Below are 22,325 nucleotides of genomic sequence, written 5' to 3'. Positions count from 1 at the left end.
TGCTGAACCCACAATTTTGGTCAACAATGCTCCCTCTCTCTTTTACCAACCTGGTCGAGGCAGTTGAGCAAGTCGCAGAGGCAGGCCCACTGCAGAGCGGGCTTGGGGTAGAAGGAGTGGAAGCAGGAGGTAAAGGTGTTGTGGCACTCCTGCAGCACGGCCTCCAGCAGGGTGAGGGGCTGGGAGAGGTAGCCCTGAGGGTCGTTGTCCAGATTGGTCAGGCAGTTGTCCATGCCCTCCGAGAGGATCTTCTTGAGCAGGCTACGGGTGTTGCCGACCCACTCCACCAGCTTGCTGGACTCTTCCACCACCGCCTTGGCGCTGGCTGGAGAGGAAGAGGGAAGAACAGTAATAGGACAGAGGACTGGGGGTTTAACCAGGGACCATATGATGCTGTTACATTCAGTTGACAATTCAGAAACTTTACTTAACACTAGAACCGCTGGGACTTGAGGGACCCCCCTTAAAATTAATGAGCAATCATTCTGATTTCATGTATGCTATCGCAAAAATAATTTGGTTGTGTTTATGAAGGCCTTTGGAAACAGAATACAATTTTATTTTGTATTTTCAATAATAGAATAGCATTTTTCGACAAAATAAAAAAATACCCCAACCACCAAGACGCACAGTCAAGACATGTTTTCAAATGATGAAAACATCAGTAGCCTTATAAGCGCCAAGTGGCCTTAATAAATAGTCAAACACAAAAAGTAAATCACATTTTATTGGTCACATACACATATTTAGCACATGTTATTGGTCACATACACATATTTAGCACATGTTATTGGTCACATACACATATTTAGCACATGTTATTGGTCACATACACATATTTAGCACATGTTATTGGTCACATACACATATTTAGCACATGTTATTGCAGGTGTAGTGAAATGCTTGTGTTCCTAGCTCCAACAGTGCAGTAATATCTAACAATTCACAACAACACACAAATCTAAAAGTAAAAGAATGGAAGAAATATAAATATTAGGACGAGCAATGTCGGAGTGACATTAACCAAAATACAGTAGAATAGGAAACACTATATACATGAGATGAGTAAAGCAGAATGTAAACATTATTAAAGTGAATAGGGTTCCATTATTAAAAAGTGGCCATGTCTACGTACAGTACCAGTCAGTACCAGTACGTTTGGACACACCGACTCATTCAATGATTTTTCTTTATTTTTTAAAAACTATTTTCTACATTGTAGAACAGTGAAGACATCAAAACTACGAAATAACACATGGATCATTTAAGTTAACTGCACCTCAGACTGCACCCCAAATAAATACTTCACCAAGTTCAAGTAACATCTAAACATCAACTGTTCAGAGGAGACTCAAATTGCTGCAAAGAAACCACTACTGAAGGATAAGAAGAAACTTGCATGGGCAAAGAAACACGAGCAATGGAGATTAGACCGGTGGAAATCTGTCTTTCGGTCTGGAGTCCAAATTGGAGATTTTTGGTTGCAACCGCTTTGTGAGACGTAGAGTAGGTGAACGGATGATCTCCGCATGTGTGGTTCCCACCGTGAAGCATGGAGGAGGTGATGGTGCTTTACTCGTGACACTGTCAGTGATGTATTTAGAATTCAAGGCACATTTAACCAGCATGGCTACCACATAATTCTGCAGTGATATGCATTCCCATCTGGTTTGCACTTAATGGGAATATCATTTGTTTTTCAACATGACAATGACCCAACACACCTCCAGACTGCGTAAGGGCTACTTGACCAAGGAGAGTGATAAGTGCTGCATTAGATGACCTGGCCTCCACAATCACCAGAGTGAAGGTTACTACATAATTCCAAATGTGTTATTTCATAGTTTTGATGTCTTCACTATTATTCTACAATGTAGTAAATAGCAAAAATAAAGAAAAGCCCTTGAATGAGTAGGTGCTCTAAAACTTTTGACTGGTAGTGTGTGTGTGTGTGTGTAATATATATATATATTTATATATATACACACACACACACACTGCTCAAAAAAATAAAGGGAACACTAAAATAACACATCCTAGAACTGAATGAATGAGATATTCTTATTAAATACTTTTTTCTTTACATAGTTGAATGTGCTGACAACAAAATCACACAAAAATGCTCAATGGAAATCAAATTTATCAACCCATGGAGGTCTGGATTTGGAGTCACATTCAAAATTAAAGCGGAAAACCACACTACAGGCTGATCCAACTTTGATGTAATGTCCTTAAAACAAGTCCAAATGAGGCTCAGTAGTGTGTGTGGCCTCCACACCTGTATGACCTTCCTACAAGCCTGGGCATGCTCCTGATGAGGTGGCGGATGGTCTCCTGAGGGATCTCCTCCCAGACCTGGACTAAAGCATCTGCCAACTCCTGGACAGTCTGTGGTGCAACGTGGCGTTGGCGGATGGAGCGAGACATGATGTCCCAGATGTCCTCAATTGGATTCAGGTCTGGGGAACGGGCGGGCCAGTCCATAGCATCAATGCCTTCCTCTTGCAGGAACTGCTGACACACTCCAGCCACATGAGGTCTAGCATTGTCTTGCATTAGGAGGAACCCAGGGCCAACCACAACAGCATATAGTCTCACAAAGGGTCTGAGGATCTCATCTCGGTACCTAATGGTAGTCAGGCTACCTCTGGTGAGCACATGGAGGGCTGTGCGGCCCCCCAAAGAAATACCACCCCACACCATGACTGACCCACCGCCAAACCGGTCATGCTGGAGGATGTTGCAGGCAGCAGAACGTTCTCCACGGTGGTCTCCAGACTGTCACGTCTGTCACATGTGCTCAGTGTGAACCTCCTTTCATCTGTGAAGAGCACAGGGCGCCAGTGGCGAATTTGCCAATCTTGGTGTTCTCTGGCAAATGCCAAACATCCTGCACGGTGTTGGGCTGTAAGCACAACCCCCACCTGTGGACGTCGGGCCCTCATACCACCCTCATGGAGTCTGTTTCTGACCGTTTGAGCAGACACATGCACATGTGGCCTGCTGGAGGTCATTTTGCAGGGCTCTGGCAGTGCTCCTCCTGCTCCTCCTTGCACAAAGGCAGAGGTAGCGGTCCTGCTGCTGGGTTGTTGCCCTCACACGGCCTCCTCCTGGTAGCGCCTCCATGCTCTGGACACTACGCAGACACACACAGCAAACCTTCTTGCCACATCTCGCATTGATGTGCCATCCTGGATGAGCTGCACTACCTGAGCCACTTGTGTGGGTTGTAGACTCCGTCTCATGTTACCACTAGAGTGAAAGCACCGCCAGCATTCAAAAGTGACCAAAACATCAGCCAGGAAGCATAGGAACTGAGAAGTCGTCTGTGGTTCCCACCTGCAGAACCACTCCTTTATTGGGGGTGTCTTGCTAAATGCCTATAATTCCCATCCAGTGATGGATATTTAACAGTCTAATGGCCTTAAGATAGAAGCTGTTTTTCAGTCTCTCGGTCCCCGCTTTTGATGCACCTGTACAGACCTCGCCTTCTGGATGACAGCAGGGTGAACAGGCCGTGGCTCAGGTGATTGATGTCCCTCAGGATCTTTTTGGCTGTCCTGTGACATTCTGGTGCTGTAGGTGTCCTGGGAGGGCAGGCAGTGTGCCCCCGGTGATGTGTTGGGCAGACCGTACCACCCTCTGGAGAGCCCTGCGGTTGCGGGCGGTGCAGTTGCTGTACCAGGCGATGATTCATTCCAACAGGATACCCTCAGCTGTGCATCTGTAAAAGTTTGACGGTCATAAGGGCCAAGCCACATTTCTTCAGCTTCCTGAGGAAGAAGAGGCGCTGTTGTGCCTTCTTCACCACACTGTGTGGGTGGACCATTTCAGATTTTCAGTGATGTGTACGCCAAGGAACTTGAAGCTTTCCATCTTCTCTACTGCTGTCCCATCGATGTGGATAGGGGCATGCTCCCTGTTTACTCAAGTCCACCATCAGCTCTTTCATTTTGTTGAAGTTGAGGTTATTTTTCTGGCACCACTCCTCCAGGGCCCTCACCTCCTCCCTGTAGGCTGTCTTGATGATTGAGTTGGAGGTGTGCATGGCCAAGCAGTCATGGGTGAACAGGGAGTACAGGAGGGGGCTGAGCACGCACCCATTTATAATTCATTATAGTCTGTAGACCCTGCCACATATGTCTAGTGTCTGAGCTGTAGAATTGCGACTCCACTTTGTCTCTGTACTGACGTTTCACCTGTTTGATTTCCTTACGGAGGGAATAACTACACTGTTTTTATCCAACAATATTCCCAGATAACTTGCCATGGTTAAATGTGGTGGTTTGCGCTTTCAGGTTTGCGCGAATGCCGCCATCTATCCACAGTTTCTGGTTTTAATAGACACCGCTATACATTTCCTGATGATCGCAGGCACCGTGTCAATGTTAACGTCAATGTTATTCTCTGAGGCTAACCGGAACATATCCCAAGCCGTGTGATCAAAACAATCTTGAAGCATGGATTCCGACCGATCGGTGTTGAGACCTTAGCACAGGTACTTCCTGTTTGAGTTTCCGACTATAGGAAAGGAGGAGCAAAAGGGAGTGGTAATCTGATTTGCCGAAGGGAGGGCGGGGTAGGCCCTTGTTGGCGTCTCGAAAAGGCGAGTAGCAGCTGATAATGTTTTTCCAAAGCGTTATGTCATTATAATGCAGTGAAAAATAGTTACTTATTGTCAGCTTGTGCACGTCTTCACGCAATGGCATCAGTTGCATTTCATTTAGCTCTTATCCCTTGTGCTAACAGCTGACCATTTTTGTTACTTTCACTTGCTTGACACATTTTGGTTGTAATGCCTAATAGTCTCCGGTTTTCTCATTGTGTCCCGTCATCTTGTCATCCTTCAGCATCGTTGTGGAGTACAACAGCTGTGCCGGTGCCTTATTTTGCGCAGGGGGAGGGAGCTCACATCTCACTTTGTTCTTGGTGCTGGCCAGATTTGTTTTCTTCGCAAACAACTTGTTACAGTGAATTACAGCGAAGTTAAGAAATTGTCCATGGTGAAATGTCTCCCCTTGCCAAGGTTCCACAAGCCTCATCACCACATTCTCCGACACTTGCTCACCTGCTGCCCAATGTGGATATTTTCCCAGATATTGAAAGTCGTTCAGCAAGTACAATTATGCACGCTCTCACTGTGTAGCCTACTTTAAGTTGGACAGAGTAGGCATGACTTAAAAATTAGCAGTCAAAATGACTGTTTTAGCGGTTCTATTGTTAAAGCTGACAGGTATAATGGTTTTATTACTTGCTATGAGCCTTTAAAATGTAAGGCTAATAATGTGTTAGGTCTCTCTATGTAGTAAAATCCTTGGCATCAACTTGGATTTTTGTGTGTGTGTGTGTGTTCGAGCATGCTTCCATGCCTGCAGCATATGTGTGCGCATTTGTGCACGTGCATCTTTGTAACCCTACCAGATACGGGGAAGATCTCACAGATGTAGACGCGGAGCAAGCGCAGGCAGCAGGTCCCTACAAAGCGCAGGCGCTCCAGGTCCAGCAGGGTGGCCGTGTACTGGAAGCCTTTCAGGGCCCTCAGCTCCTCCACCCCCAGCACCAGGGTGGTCCAGCTCCAGTGGAGGATCCTCAGCAGGGACTCAAAACACTCCTACAGGGAGAGGAGGGGAGGACAACTTGACTGCATGTTTATTACCTGTTAACTACAGCTTTACAACCTATTCATGAAATATTCACTAGCAACATCCTAACTACTACTGTATACTACTGGGGCCTTCCTGGAAACAAGTCTAGCTTGGGGAAACACAGGCGTACGGTTCGTACCACTGAAACGGTCCTGGCGAAGGAGCGTTTGAGGATGTGAACCGGCTCACTGGTCTGCTGTTTCCCTTTGGCTACGATGCCATCGTTTGACGGAAGCCTAGAATAGTAAAACAACCAAATCACATTCCCATTACAAAGCTGGTTACTTGAAGTTCATCAATATACATTTCATGGGTCACTATTTCAGACATGAGAATGATGGCGCAGACAGACATGGCAGCGCTGCTTCTAACTCCTAAGCAACTTTTGCTACACCCGCAATAACATCTGCTAAATATGTGTATGTTACCAATAAAATGTGATTTGCATGTAGGAAAATGACTTGCCTGTACAAGAGGTGAGGTATTTGACCTGCGTTCACATCGGTACCGTTGTTTGACTTCTTGGAGCTCTTGAACTGAAAGACCACACTGCAAAAGAGTGTAGGTCGACATTATTCACAAAGACAATGAGGATATCTTTTAAAGTAATTGTATTTCTACGAACTACAATAGTAACCTGTCATCTGTGGTGATGGTGGCCTGTCCGTGGGAGCCACAGTCTGAGCTGGGCCCAGACACCTGGGCCCATGCCACGTACCACCAGCCCAGCTGCAGCAGCACCGGTTCGTCAAACATCATGGCGTACTTCTCCCTGGCAGCGCAGTCATAGGCCAGGACGTCAGTCTCAGCCAGGAGGTCCCCATCCGTCTCATGGTCTCCACCATCAGGCCCCAGCTCTAACAACTGCACAGTAACAACACAACAGTCAGCCTTACTAGCAGAACTTGAATAAACCTCTATTCGGGCTGTGGTATAATTTAAACTATTTGCTAATGTGTTCAATATGACAGAACCTAGCAATATAAAGATTACATTAATACATTGATAAATAAATAAACAGTTGACACTAGTATACCTACTAACCTTGATATTTGAAGTGTACTCAAACAACTGAGATTACATAGGTTAAATATAAAGGTATTGTAACTACCAAAATAAAGGAAACACTTGATTCGGGGTTCGTATAGACCGTGGCAAGTCAAATTCAAGACCTTTTTCAAGCACTAATATTTATTTTCAGGACCATCAATTTGTAATAGTTCTTATTATGCAATTGTTTCTAGTCACCACCAGATGTCAGGATATTGCCACAACTGCATGAAAAAAATGACTTAGTATTTATCACTACCTTACAAGTTCTCCTCCGTAATAGGTAATTTCATTACTTATTTAAGACGAGTGGTAAGTCATTCCTGATCATTTGGTAATTTGAGTAGTGATGAGCAGAGTATTGGCACATGCCTACTGATGAACACACATTTATTATTTGCATTACAATACAATTCCTATTCGTATTACTACACAATTGCAGCTTAATGACTGTTTTTATTGGGCATTTGGGAATCTACTACTTAACAGCCACGAAAAAGCTTCTTACTGGCAGCTTTAGTGTTGGAGGTCGTGAAAAGAGCGGGTGGGCTGTATTTGTATTTATTTAATGGGATCCCCATTAGCTGCTCTCTTCCTGGGGTCCAAACACACCAAAGCAATACCACATTACATAGAAAAGAAAATATAAAACAGTGAACTATGTTTGTACTGAATGAGCTAAAGATAAAACAGTACATCCTATAACATCCCTACACCACCACATATCCACAACACAAAATGTTCAATACCACCACATAGCCACAACACAACATGTTCAATACCACCACATATCTACAACATGTTCAATACCACCACATATCCACAACATGTTCAATACCACCACATATCCACAACATGTTCAATACCACCACATATCCACAACATGTTCAATACCACCACATATCCACAACATGTTCAATACCACCACATATCCACAACACGTTCAATACCACCACATATCCACAACATGTTCAATACCACCACATATCCACAACATGTTCAATACCACCACATATCCACAACATGTTCAATACCACCATATATCCACAACACAACATGTTCAATACCACCACATATCCACAACACAACATGTTCAATACCACCACATATCCACAACACGTTCAATACCGCCACATATCCACAACATGTACAATACCACCACATATCCACAACACAACATGTTCAATACCACCACATATCTACAACATGTTCAATACCACCACATATCCACAACATGTACAATACCACCACATATCCACAACATGTTCAATACCACCACATATCCACAACATGTTCAATACCACCACATATCCACAACACGTTCAATACCACCACATATCCACAACATGTTCAATACCACCACATATCCACAACATGTTCAATACCACCACATATCCACAACATGTTCAATACCACCATATATCCACAACACAACATGTTCAATACCACCACATATCCACAACATGTTCAATACCACCACATATCCACAACACAACATGTTCAATACCACCACATATCCACAACACAACATGTTCAATACCACCACATATCCACAACATGTTCAATACCACATGTTCAATACCACAACATATCCACAACACGTTCAATACCACCACATATCCACAACATGTTCAATACCACCACATATCCACAACATGTTCAATACCACCACATATCCACAACATGTTCAATACCACCATATATCCACAACACAACATGTTCAATACCACCACATATCCACAACACAACATGTTCAATACCACCACATATCCACAACATGTTCAATACCACCACATATCCACAACACAACATGTTCAATACCACCACATATCCACAACATGTTCAATACCACCACATATCCACAACATGTTCAATACCACCACATATCCACAACACAACATGTTCAATACCACCACATATCCACAACATGTTCAATACCACCACATATCCACAACACATGTTCAATACCACCACATATCCACATCATGTTCAATACCACCATACAACAATATCACAATATGTGCGTATGCATGTGTTTGTGTCTCTTCACAGCCCTGTTGTTACATAGTGTTTTTTTTAGCTGCATTTGAAATCTGATTCTACTGCTTGCATGAGTTACCTGATGTGGAATAGAGTTCCATGTAGTCATGGCTCTATGTAGTACTGTGCGCTTCCTATAGTCTGTTCTGGAATTGGGGACTGTGAAGAGAACACTGGTGGCATGTCTTGTGGGGTATGCATGTGTGTCAGAGATGTGTGTGTATTTTAAAAACAGACAGCTTGGTACATTCAACACCTCTTACAAAAACAAGTAATGATCCACTTTGAGCCATGAGAGATTGACATGCATGTCATTAATGTTAGCTCTCCGTGTACTTTTAAGGGTCAGCTGTCGCTGTAGTAGCTAACGTGTATAGTGTTGAGTCATCCGCGTACATAGACACATTGACCTTACTCAAAGCCGGAGGCATGTCGTTGGTAAAGATTGAAAAAAGCAAGGGGCCTAAACAGTTACCCTGGGGAATTCCTGATTCTACCGAGATTATGTTTGAGACGCTTCCATTACAGAACACCCTCTGTGTTCTGTTAGGCAGGTAACTCTTTATCCACATTATAGCCATAACACATACGTTTTTCCAGCAGTAGACTATGATAGATCATGTCAAAAGCTGCACTGAAGTCTAACAAGACATCCCCCCTCATTTTATCATACATTTCTCTCAGCCAATCATTGGTCATTTGTGTAAGTGCTGTGCTTGTTGAGTGTCCTTCCCTATAAGCGTGCTGAAAGTCTGTTGTCAATTTGTTTATTATATCTGGTCAAACACTATTTTTTCCAGAAGTTTACCAAGTGTTGGTAACAGGCTGATCGGTCGGCTATTTGAGCTAGTAAAGGGGGCTTTACTATTCTCGGGTAGTGGAATGACTTTAGTTTCCCTCCAGGGCCTATTAAGACACTGTGTTGGTGTTTCCTTTATTTTGGCAGTTACATTTAGAGTGGTGATAGCTTTTGGGTGTGAGAACTGTGTGGCAGCCGTCAGTGCTGTGGGTACTACACATTGGTGGTAAATGGGATAAATTACCATCTTACAATGTCAAACATGTATAGACCTAGCAAAAAGAGCAAGAGGAAATGCAGTCCATTTGCTAGTGTCCCTCCCTGCCACTGACCTTGAGCTTCGCGGTGTACTCCCCACGGCCCCCGAACAGGCCCAGTCCCCCCAGTAGGATGTCCGCATCAGAACAGAAGCGGATGGCCTCCACCGAGTGGGCAGAGTAACCCCAGCCACCCCCGTGACCTATGACATTACACATGAAGTTGCGATGACTCTGCAGCATCATCAGCTGTGCTCATAACAATACAATGAGGTTTGTTTTATTAGAAGTGCCCAGTCACTGCAATATGATATAATGAAACACAAGGTACTCAGCTGTTCATACTTTTCAATGCATCCTTGAATTATAATATGGGTTATCATTTTTTGTAGTAATCCTTGAATTTTTTTTATGTATCACTGGTGATACAGTATATGTAATGTTGTCTCTGGCTGTAATATCATGTCACAAATCAATCAAACCAAAATCAGGAAAAAGGGATATGAGTAATAGCTGTGAGTGTGACAAATACTGTAGAACAGGGATCAACTAAATTTAGCCACAGGCAGATTTTTTGTTGAGCAGATGGTCGGGGGGCCGGAACATAATTACAAATGATTTGTAGACTGCAAATTGAATGCAAGAAGCCCAAACAGATAATGTTTTACTAAAACAATAATTTTAAGTATTGCTCACATTTGCATATGAGGGAATACTTGGAAACAGATTTCTTAAATAAAAATCAATTGGAGCTGATTTCCTGGTGTTTTTAGAGTCTTATGTCGAACAATGACATTTTCAGAAAACTTGGGGGCCAAATGAAACCACCCGCGGGTGGCCCGCCAGTTAGGGAACCCTGATGTAGAAGATAAGAACTGAAACACATGAGTGACTGAGTGTGTGGACTCACTCTCGAAGCGGTTGACCACGCTGTAGTCCTCCTTGGAGTAGACCTTCATAACAGCCTGAGTCTCCTCCTCTGTGCTGGCCACGCCCATCTTCAGCTCTTGCATGGCCGCCAGCGTATCCAGGCAACCTGGTCACAACACACACAGGGCACTTCCTGTTTGTGCTTAACATTATCATCAGACGAATGGACACACTTCTGTTTATCGTTTTGTCTGTTTTTGGTGTGCGTTTGTAAGTGCTTGACAGTACTTCTGTAAAAGCACTGTGCTAACGTAGTACAGAAAAATTAATGTTCTTATTAGCTAAGTCTTTCTGCAAATAGAGATTAATAATTTATTTTTGAAGGGGAAACAAGGACAGGGAGTGCAGCAAAATAGCCTCGAACATTTAGATAATGGCTGCCGTTTTACAAGCTCCTAACCAACTGAGCTATTTTGTTTGTTTTTTCACATTGTTTGTAACTTATTTTGTACATAATGTTGCTGCTACCGTCTCTTAGGACAGAAGAGAGCTTCTGGAGATCAGAACAGCAATAACACACCTCAAACTGGACAAAGATTTTTTCCGACGTGAAGGATATACTGCTTCCCCGAGACCAGGCCCAAATCCCCGTCATTCGCGTGAAGACGAAAAGACAGGGGGAGGAGATCGGGGTGCCTTGTGAGAGTTCGTCGGCAAATGGGTAACCAGCCTCTACCATCCGTTCTATTGGACGATCTCCGTTCAAGATTATTCTACCAACGGGACATTAAAACTGTAATATCTTAATTTTCACTGAGTCGTGGCTGAACAATGACATGGATAAAATAGAGCTGGCTGGGTTTTACGTGCATCGGAAGGACAGCTATGTCTGGTAAGACGAGGGGTGGGGGTGTGTCTTGAGGAAATGCTCGCCTGAGGTAGAGTACCTCATGATAAGCTTTAGACCACACTATCTACCAAGAGAGTTTTCATCTATATTTTTCGTAGCCGTCGATTTACCACGACAAACTGATGCTGGCACAAAGACCGCACTCAACCAACTCTATAAGGCCATAAGCAAACAAGAAAATGCTGATCCAGAAGTGGCGCTCCTGGTGGCCAGGGATTTAGATGCAGGCAAACTAAAATCTGTTCTACCTCATTTCTACCAGCATGTCACATGTGCAACCAGAGGAAAAACATCTCTAGACCACCTTTACTCTACACAGAGAGATGCATACAAAGGTCTCTCTTGCCCTCCATTTGGCAAATCTGACCATAATTATATCCCCCTGATTCCTGCTAACAAGCAAAAACTAAAGCAGGATGTACCAGTGACTCGCTCAATACGGAAGTGGTCAGATGGCACGGATGCTATGCTACAGGATTTTTCTGTTAGCCAGACTGGAATATGTTCCGGGATTCATCCAATGGCTTTAAATGAGTATACCACCTCAGTCACCGGTTTTCATCAATAAGTGCATTGACGACGTCGTCCCCACAGTGATCGTACGCACATTTCCCAACTAGGGCTGTTGCGGTGAACCACCACCACACCGGCGGTCACGAGTCTCGACCGAAGTCAAATTCCACGTGACAGTTCAGTCACGGTAATTATGGTTCGCCAAGCTCTGATGCTGCTAATGGTCATTGGTATGCCTACCAAACTTGCTAACTGCCTGGTACTCAGCACTCTATTGTCCCTCTAATCACTCTGACATCAATACAAATGTATTTGAACATCTAATCAAACACTTTATGAGAGCACATGAGCTCATGTTGCGCAACATTTGAATATGCTATGCAATTGTGTGAGAAAACAGAGTTTTGGCCTCTACTGAAAAAAGGAGGATCAGCTTTCTATAGGCTAGGCCTACTTTATTTATCAACATTACTAATATTAAGCACATTGCTTTTATTTACAACAGGAGTATAGCTTAATTGGCTAGCATGAAAATAAACAACCGGGAAAAGCGTCCTCCATTCGCTATTTATGTGCATAGATGGCAGGTATTTTTTCCCGCATGCCCCTGTTTCAATACAGGTGCATGATAATGGTCCATTCTAAATCAAAACAAATTTCACATATATATTAGTTAGTATATGTAAAGACAAGATTAAATCAAGAATAGTCTGATGGGTGATAAAATTAGCCTGTTAATTATATATTATCACTTGTGAATAATGCCCAGCATAAGAAACAATGACTTTTTTTGTGACTTTCAAATCATAGTCACACACCTCATGTAGCCTAGCCCATAGGCCTATATGTTTTAATAAGGTTTGTATCACAATTAAAGTGGCCAAATAGCTTCTTAAAATTAAGCACATTAATCCACTTTACAAGGGGTGTAGAGCCTAACTGGCATACATACACAGCACGTGAGTTTCAAGTTTCGGGAAGATAAATCAACATTTTAAGCTAAACATTTTGATCTGCTGCATCAGTCACATAGCGTAAAACAGTTCTTGTGATGCTAGTGGTTGTATTAATTGGGATCTATCACATCCAACAACTGTCCCAGACTATGTTTGGAATTCTTTCTCACACATAGGTCATCCTTTGTACTATGGGAGATAGTAGATTGATATAGGCTAGTGCTTTGCTGTTCGTTAGGCCTACTCATCTTGTTGGCTGACAAAAATTAAAATGTGGACAGATCTTCCAATATCTTGAATATGCACCTTGGAATTGGATAAGGACGCGTGCAGTTGCGTCCCTGATGTGTCCGTCTTCACTTGTAGCCTGTGAGAAAGACCCGATCACGTGATGGGCCGCGCAGCACTCAGCGAGAATGGCACAATGGCCACTAGCAGCAAAAGGCATGGATTTTTTTAGGGTGCGTTACGGCCACACAAAGGGGACGCCGCCGTGAAATTCTCAGCATTGTCAAGTGCTTGTCAAATTGTGAATAAAAGACTGATGTGTGTGCAGCCTGCTTAAAAAACAAAGTAAAGATGATGCCTTTCAAGCAACTTTTTTCAAAATCATCATTAGATAGCCCAACATTTGTAGAACTAAATGTACATTATTATCTCTAATTGAAGCATGTAGGAATACCTATTTTTCTTTGTTAACCACTCAACGAGGGTTGCAAAGGAAACCTAAAACCTATAGCAGTAGCCATTGCACGGATTGAGGGAGACAATGCCATCCTGTCTGATGTTCAGACTCTGCTTGCAGAGGAAAGAGAATCAATCCTTACTGCCCTGCTCACTTCACTGCTCCATGCAGAGGAAACTGCAATTCTGAAATACATCAAAAGGCGTGAAGACCACTGCCTGAAGTCCATACACGTCGCAGCGTACATGTTGGACCCCAAGAATCCTGGCAAGAGCATCCTGTCTGGTACAGAGATTACCAAGGCCTATGGTGTCATTACTACCGTGTCTCGCCACCTTGGCCTGGATGAGGGCAAGGTTCTTGGCAGTCTGGCGAAGTACATTTCCAAGCAAGGGCTTTGGAATTAAGATGCAATATGGCAGTCGTGCCAACATATCTCATCAACCACATGGTGGAAGGGACTTTGTGGATCTGAGGCTCTTTGCCGTTGCATCCATCATCCTCCAAATCCCACCAACATCAGCCGTCTCAGAGAGCAACTGGTCCTTGTTTGGGAACACACACACACCAAAGCATGCAACAGGCTGACCAATACAAGGATTGAAAAATTGGTGGCCATCCAGCCAAATTTGAGGCTTTTTGAGCCTGACAACAAGCCATCTTCAACAAGGTTGGAAAGTGACAGTGAAGATGAAGCCTCAGAGCCTGATGTTCAAGAGGTGGACATGAAGGTCCAGGGAGAGGACATGGAAGCCTGAGAGGAAGACAACCAAAGCTTTAGTCTAGAAACTATCATTTTACAGATGTATGTTGAAAATGTTTTGGGGAGATGTGATGGATCATTCAATATTCCCTTTTCATGTTCAGTGAAATCATCCCATGTCAACTCATTAATTAAAGTTCAATTAGTAACTAATTTTTTTTTATTTTATTTATATTGGAAGGATTTAATAATTTGCAATTATTTTACTTATGATAAGGTGAAAGGTTTATGTTTCTGTCTCCATATGATATGGTAAATATGTCCAATGCAAAAAACATCTACATTTAAATGGTATTAATATTAATTTGCATATATTCCCGTTAATTCCCACAGAAAGATTCCACCTCTGAATATTCCCCAAACACGCCCTCAAATCGTTTGGAGGAAATATCCTTTCCATTTTATTCAGCTTTGTTCAATTGTATTCTTCATACTATAAAATAATGCCACGGAATTATCAGGACCTGACATGAGGACAACTCAGAGTACGCTTTTGAGTTCTTATGAAATACATTATCTTAATATCATGCTTCTTTAGACTTGTCTAAAATAATGGATTTATTGTGTAGGCTATATTACATGGCTTGATTCGACTTTTTAAAATGTAGATGTTCCAAAGTTATGCATCAGTGGCTTGTAGGCTGTGTGTGGAAGCCAGGAGATACTAAATGTGTTTATGTTAATTAACGGTCAATTACCGTGATACCGACAATCACCGGGCTGACAAAATTTTGTGACCGCCACAGGCCTAATCCCAATCAGAAGCCATGGATTACAGACAACATCCGCACCGAGCTAAAGCTGACAATTTCAAGTAGCGGGACACTAATCCTACTACACCGGCTCTTACGCTCGTCGGATGTGGCAGGGCTTGCAAACTATTACGGACTACAAAGGGAAGCACAGCCGCGAGCTGCCCAGTGACGTGAGCCTACCAGATGAGCTAAATGCCTTCTATGCTCGCTTCGAGGCAAGCAACACCGAAGCATGCATGAGGCATGAGAGCACCAGCTGTTCCAAACGACTGTGTGATCACGGTCTCAACACCATAGTGCCCACAAAGCTCATCACTAAGCGAAGGACTAAACACCACCCTCTGCAACTGGATCTTGGACTTCCTGACGGGCCGTCAACAACTGTAGTGGAGCGGGTCGAGAGTTTCAAGTTACTTGGTGTCCACATCAACAAAATTTCATGGTCCTAACAAACCAAATAAATCAAGAATATGGAAATACAATATCTTTCCCCACTCAGGAGACTGAAAAGATTTGGCATGGGTCCCTAGATCCTCAAAAAGTTATACAGCTGCACCATCGAGAGCATCCTGACTGAGCATCCTCACCGCCTGGTAAGGCAACTGCTCGGCAGAGGGTAGTGCGTACGGCCCAGTGCATCACCCAACTCATAGACTGTTCTCTCTGCTACCGCACAGCAATCGGTACCGGAGCGCCAAGTCTAGGTCCAAAAGGCTCCTTAACAGCTTCTATCCCCAAGCCATAAGACTGCTGAATAATTAATAAAACAGACTATTTACATTGACACCCCCCCCCCCTTTGTTTTTACACTGCTGATACTCGCCGTTTATTATCTACGCATAGTCACTTTACAACCCTACATGTACATATTAACTACACTAACCTGTACCCCCACACATTGACTCAGTTATGTTTTTAAAAAATGAAAAAAAAATCCCTTTATTACTTTAGTTTATTTATTTACTTAACTCATTTCTTGAACTACATTGTTGGTTAAGGGCTTGTAAGTAAGCATTCGGCACGTGACAAATTTTATTTTATTAAAACATTTGAATAGCCTAGCGATCTAGCTGGCTAGCTAACATAGCTGGCTATCTTAGCTAGCTTCTTTACATCGATTTGATGCAGTAAAAATGGCCACTGCCAGATGGGATGATAACCTATGGTATTTACAGGTTTGTCTAACTGAAGTAAATAGTAACAGAGTATGAATCAAATAGCCGACTGTAATTCCTAGCCAACATGGCTAAAATATGGGTTAACTAAATCGCTATGGATCATCTGCTTAATCAGGGCTTGCTTAATCAGGATCGTATTCATTAGTGTACACCATAGCAAATCGTAAGAATTAATTTTGCAGCGGAAAACAAAAAAAGATAACCTTATTGGACAAGTTCAGGTAGTCCCTCCCCGTTTCAGCCAAACTGCTTCCGTTTCGTTCCTAGTGAATATGACCCTGTACTTGCTACCATACGATTCCACACTAAATACCAGCAGAAACAGGTCCATAATATTAATATCATCATTGTGGTTATACCTAGTATGTGCAGGGCTCCGTGGGAGCGGGTGGTGCGTGCATGGGCTCCATCGGGCAGTGCCAGCTCTGGGCTGAGGATGCTGCAACGGGCCTCTAGGTCCGTGGCCGATGGCACACGGCCATCTGCTATAACTGCATTGTAGCACCACATCTCCTTTGACGCCGGCTGAAACCTACAGGTGAGAGGACAAGGAAGAGTTGAAAGGTCAAATAGAGGGTATTAAATGATGTAAAAGAAAGTTAGTGCATTCGGAAAGTATTCAGACCCCTTCCCTTTTTTTTCACATTTTGTTACATTACAGCCTTATTCTAAAATTGATTGAATAGAGCATTTTACTCGTCAATCTACACACAATACCCCATAATGACAAAGTAAAAACAGGTTTTAAATATATTTTTGCAAATAAAAAAAATAAATTTACATAAGTATTCAGAGCCTTTGCTATGAGACATGAAATTGAGCTCAGATGCATCCTGTTTCCATTTATCATCCGTAGAGCTCCGAGACAGGATTGTGTTGAGGCACATATCGGGGGAAAGGTACCAACATTTCTGCAGCATTTAAGGTCCCCAAGAACACAGTGGCCTCCATCATCCTAAAGCCCAGCTCTACAATTATCTGTGTTAAAGTGTGTTAAACGTTAAAAAATAAGACCCTGATCAATTATATTCTTGTATTTTTGAATCAAAGAACAAACTACCTCTCACTGTTTGATAGATAAAGTAAAAATAAATAAAGTTAAAAAAAAAAAAAAAGCTCCCTCCAGTACTCTTCTTTACAGAGGGAGAAAGCGCTTGTGAATATGGGTTTGAAATTGAAATTCCTGTCTGTCACATTTAAAAGGAGATTAAGCAGGGACACCATACTCCCCATATAGTTCATGCTAGATTCACACTATAGGGCCGACCCTAACCGTACTGATCAGGCTCTACTTTTTATTTTCCCATTGTCCTTTACAGCAATTATGGTAACCAAGTTACATTTCAGCTCGGTAGTGTGAAAACGGTAATAGTGCACTATATGGAGAATAAGGTTTGCTACAAAGACGCAGCTAAACTCAGATGGGGAAAGAGGGAGGGAGACGGAGCGCTCGAGAGAGAGTGTGATAAAGATTCAAATAAATTGAGTCTGACCTCCAGATGACGTTGTAGACGGGGTCGAGACAGAGGCCGAAGCCCTGCAGGTCCTCCTGCTCGGAGTCGTTGAAGGTGCGACAGCTGCCATCTAGCTTGTTGATGAGCAGGCATTTAAAGGGAGAGGGCTCCGATACAGAGGTGGGGACTAAGCCTGGTCGTCGGACACAAAGAAGAAAGGTTCAGGCTAATGCACTATTTTTGTGCATCTAAATATTATACACTGCTCAAAAAAATAAAGGGAACACTAAAATAACACATCCTAGATCTGAATGAATGAAATATTCCTATTAAATACTTTTTTCTTTACATAGTTGAATGTGCTGACAACAAAATCACACAAAATTGATAAATGGAAATCAAATTTATCAACCCATGGAGGTCTGGATTTGGAGTCACCCTCAAAATTAAAAGTGGAAAATCACACTACAGGTTGATCCAACTTTGATGTAATGTCCTTAAAACAAGTCAAAATGAGGCTCAGTAGTGTGTGTGGCCTCCACGTGCCTGTATAACCTCCCTACAACGCCTGGGCATGCTCCTGATGAGGTGGCGGATGGTCTCCTGAGGGATCTCCTCCCAGACCTGGACTAAAGCATCCGCCAACTCCTGGACAGTCTGTGTGCAACGTGGCATTGGTGGATGGAGCGAGACATGATGTCCCAGATGTGCTCAATTGGATTCAGGTCAGGGGAACGGGCGGGCCAGTCCATAGCATCAATGCCTTCCTCTTGCAGGAACTGCTGACACACTCCAGCCACATGAGGTCTAGCATTGTCTTGCATTAGGAGGAACCCAGGGCCAATCACACCAGCATATGGTCTCACAAGGGGTCTGAGGATCTCATCTCGGTACCTAATGGCAGTAAAGCTACCTCTGGCGATCACATGGAGGAAATGCCACCCCACACCATGACTGTCCCACCGCCAAACCGGTCATGCTAGAGGATGTTGCAGGCAGCAGAACGTTCTCCACGGCGTCTCCAGACTGTCACGTCTGTCACATGTGCTCAGTGTGAACCTGCTTTCATCTGTGAAGAGCACAGGGCGCCAATGGCGAATTTGCCAAACTTGGTGTTCTCTGGCAAATGCCAAACGTCCTGCACGGTGTTGGGCTGTAAGCACAACCCCCACCTGTGGAGGTCGGGCCCTCATACCACCCTCATGGAGTCTGTTTCTGACCGTTTGAGCAGACACATGCACATTTGTGGCCTGCTGGAGGTCATTTTGCAGGGCTCTGGCAGTGCTCTTCCTGCTCCTCCTTGCACAAAGGCAGAGGTAGCGGTCCTGCTGCTGGGTTGTTGCCTTCCTACGGCCTCCTCCACATCTCCTGATGTACTGGCCTGTCTCCTAATGGCGCCTCCATGCTCTGGACACTACGCTGACAGACACAGCAAACCTTCTTGCCACATCTCGCATTGATGTGCCATCCTGGATGAGCTGCACTACCTGAGCCACTTGTGTGGGTTGTAGACTCCGTCTCATGCTACCACTAGAGTGAAAGCACCGCCAGCATTCAAAAGTGACCAAAACATCAGCCAGGAAGCATAGGAACTGAGAAGTGGTCTGTGGTCCCCACCTGCAGAACCACTCCTTTATTGGGGGTGTCTTGCTAAATGCCTATAATTTACACCTGTTGTCTATTCCATTTGCACAACAGCATGTGAAATTTACTGTCAATCAGTGTTGCTTCCTAAGTGGACAGTTTGATTTCACAGAAGTGTGATTGACTTGGAGTTACATTGTGTTGTTTAAGTGTTCCCTTTATTTTTTTGAGCAGTGTATAATATTTTGTGTAATATCTTCATAAGACATTTCCACAGAGGTTTTGAGTGAAGGCCCAATCCTACCTTGCATGGGAATCATACATTTATGTCAATGGAAGTTTTGCATGAAAGTTTGCTCAGGGCCTGTATTCACCAAGCATCTCAGAGTAGCAGCGCTATCCTAAGATCAGGTCCCACCTGTCCATGTAATATAATCCATTAAGATCTACACTTCTAGATCAGCATTACTAATTTGAGACGCTTTATTAATGTGAGTCCTGATCTCAGGTTAAGGTTAGGACCTTAGAGCAGAAGGCTTGCAACTTACCGATTATGTCTTTGCTAGCGAAGATCTCGGAGGTAGCCAGGACGTGTGAGTTGATCAGGGCCTCGTCTATTCTCAGGAAGGTCTGGTCGCCGCTGGCCCCAATCCAAGTGGCCTTGCGGCCGTACTTGACACCAATGTTGGGCATGGGGGAGGGCTTGGCGTTCCAGTAGGGCATGTCCAGGATTGGCCGACCCAGCTGCCCTTTCTGCAGAGACAGTTATTTAATTTCAGTCCATACGTTTCAGTCATTTTAGTCATTTTGTCATGTCAGTCATCTTATTTAGAATGCCTTACAAATCACTGCATTCAACAAAAGTAGGTAAAACAACCATGATCAGACAAGAGAAGTCAGTATCCTTATTATGTGGTCCCCCACATTTCAAATACGATACAATATTCATCTCTATGCATTCAATAAAAATGTCAGCAATGGACAAAGTAACATTGTGAAGATTTGACCATTACAACAAGGTCAATAAGGAACATTTGGGATTCTGGTTTGGGGTTAGATACAATTCAATGGTTCTAGTTCATCAGGAAAACAAAGTCAGAGAAAAATGACATCTGTGTAAAAGACATTGAACCCGTAGGGGCATAAAGTTGCGTAGGTACCGAGAAGCTGCCGAAGGTGAAGACCTGTCCGCCCATGAGGAGCACTGCCGTGTGGTTACTACCAGCTGTCACCTGGACACTCGGACCTGGGAGAGCCTGCACCAGTGTGGGAGATCCCCTACACAGACACAGAGAGAGTTAAAACCAAGCTTCATGGACAGCCTTTACCCCCAAACATCAAGGGGACTAAATGATTGTACTGCATTATAGATTAAATGTATCTCTTTATCGTCTGTTTACTAATCATGTGTGTGTGTGCGTGTCAGTGGTTACCTTGAGTTGACATCTCCGTGTCCAAGCTGGCCATGCTGACCGTAGCCAAATGTATAGACATCCCCATTCTCCAACAGCACCACTATAGGACAGGACCAGAGAAAAACCAATTTCATAACGTCATCATTATATATTAAATACCACATAATATCACTTATCGCAATGTGTTGAGTACATTCAGCATATTCAGATGCCTATCAACCTGTGAAGGTGCCCAAACATAGGCAACCATGCTTGATAGTGAATAAACTATTTTATGTAGAAATATGCTGAACAAAAATAAACGCAAACATGTAAAGTGTTGGTTCCATGTGCTGAAATAAAAGATCCCAGTCATTTTCCATACGCACAAATGGCTTCTATCTCTCAGATTTTTTCATCAAATTTGATTACATTCCTTTTAGTGAGCATTTCTCCTTCGCCAAGATAATCCATCTGGTTCTAGTTACAGCTTCTTTAGACAAAGTAGAAACTAAAAAGATGATCAAATAATAGAACCAGCCAGGTGACAGGTGAAATGATTTGCAGTATTACTAAACAAAAGCACCTGTGCATGAATTATAAAAGATAAATTGCATTAACATATTAATGACAAGATACAGTATAAAACAGACTTATTGATCAGTTGGCTCTGTTCGGTTTTTTCTGCTGTGAGGCTCAGGCATCGGAGGCAGAGGCTCGAAGTCAACATCAGAATCAGATGAAGACTTATATCCAATCTTCCATCCGACTCAAACTAAATTCTGCAGCATTTGCAATGCTGTCAGTGCGTCCATTCGTTTTGGTTAGGATTGACATAGTGAACTACAAACATTGTATGTTGTACTCTGTTTCTGATTTGACTCTGAGGGGAAATTACATACATTTTCATAATAAAATAGTTAGTGTTCTAAATTCAATCAATCACTCTCATCATTCAGTTCATTGAAGTCACATGCACCATAATCAATTTATATCTGGTTTCTATCGCCATTCATCAATTGACGACAGAATAGCCTATTTTAATTGGATTGTTACTAGTTTTTGCTTAGAAGCCAGAGCAATGCTGCCCCTTATTTTTTTAAAGTGACATTTAGAAATACAGCTGCACCTCTTGAACTTTGAGAGTTATTTGACAAAGGTAAGTGTCATAGAACCTGCAGAATATTAATATCTTTCCGATACTATATAGAAGTCAAAATGTTTACCTGCTTGTGACTCTGAAGGAGGATTTGATAAAGTGATGCTCTATTCCATGCATCTGTCAATTACAGGATGCGACCATGTCTTCATGTACAATTTGACAACTGATAGGCCTCATATTATTCACAATAGGCTAACTCTTATGTGTGAAATTAGTTCAGGTATAGTTTAGGCTTACTGCAACAAATTGAATGTTTTATATCCCTTATTCAATTAGTCATAGAGCTACAGTAAATAAAACAGTCCTGTAA

At 43.0% G+C, this 22,325-nt stretch overlaps 1 protein-coding gene across 8 annotated transcripts in view; it reads right to left on the bottom strand.

Annotated features, from left to right (window-relative positions):
- Nucleotides 1-22,325, bottom strand: part of mycbp2 (MYC binding protein 2) — a 294,316-nt gene that overhangs the window by 118,420 nt on the left and 153,571 nt on the right. For all 8 annotated transcript variants that reach the window (XM_021578600.2, XM_021578599.2, XM_021578604.2 and 5 more), the window contains exons 19-30: nucleotides 20,893-20,974; nucleotides 20,620-20,737; nucleotides 20,008-20,212; nucleotides 17,915-18,068; nucleotides 16,781-16,953; nucleotides 10,702-10,827; nucleotides 9,867-9,994; nucleotides 6,283-6,509; nucleotides 6,111-6,194; nucleotides 5,785-5,881; nucleotides 5,419-5,611; nucleotides 51-325 (exon numbers count right to left, since the gene is read on the bottom strand). In XM_021578600.2, coding sequence (XP_021434275.2) covers nucleotides 51-325; nucleotides 5,419-5,611; nucleotides 5,785-5,881; nucleotides 6,111-6,194; nucleotides 6,283-6,509; nucleotides 9,867-9,994; nucleotides 10,702-10,827; nucleotides 16,781-16,953; nucleotides 17,915-18,068; nucleotides 20,008-20,212; nucleotides 20,620-20,737; nucleotides 20,893-20,974 — 1,862 coding nt within the window. The remainder of the gene's footprint in view (nucleotides 1-50; nucleotides 326-5,418; nucleotides 5,612-5,784; nucleotides 5,882-6,110; nucleotides 6,195-6,282; nucleotides 6,510-9,866; nucleotides 9,995-10,701; nucleotides 10,828-16,780; nucleotides 16,954-17,914; nucleotides 18,069-20,007; nucleotides 20,213-20,619; nucleotides 20,738-20,892; nucleotides 20,975-22,325) is intronic.

Source organism: Oncorhynchus mykiss, chromosome 22 (assembly GCF_013265735.2).
Source record: "Oncorhynchus mykiss isolate Arlee chromosome 22, USDA_OmykA_1.1, whole genome shotgun sequence".
NCBI lineage: Eukaryota > Metazoa > Chordata > Actinopteri > Salmoniformes > Salmonidae > Oncorhynchus > Oncorhynchus mykiss.
This window is presented reverse-complemented; position numbering and strand designations above follow the sequence as displayed.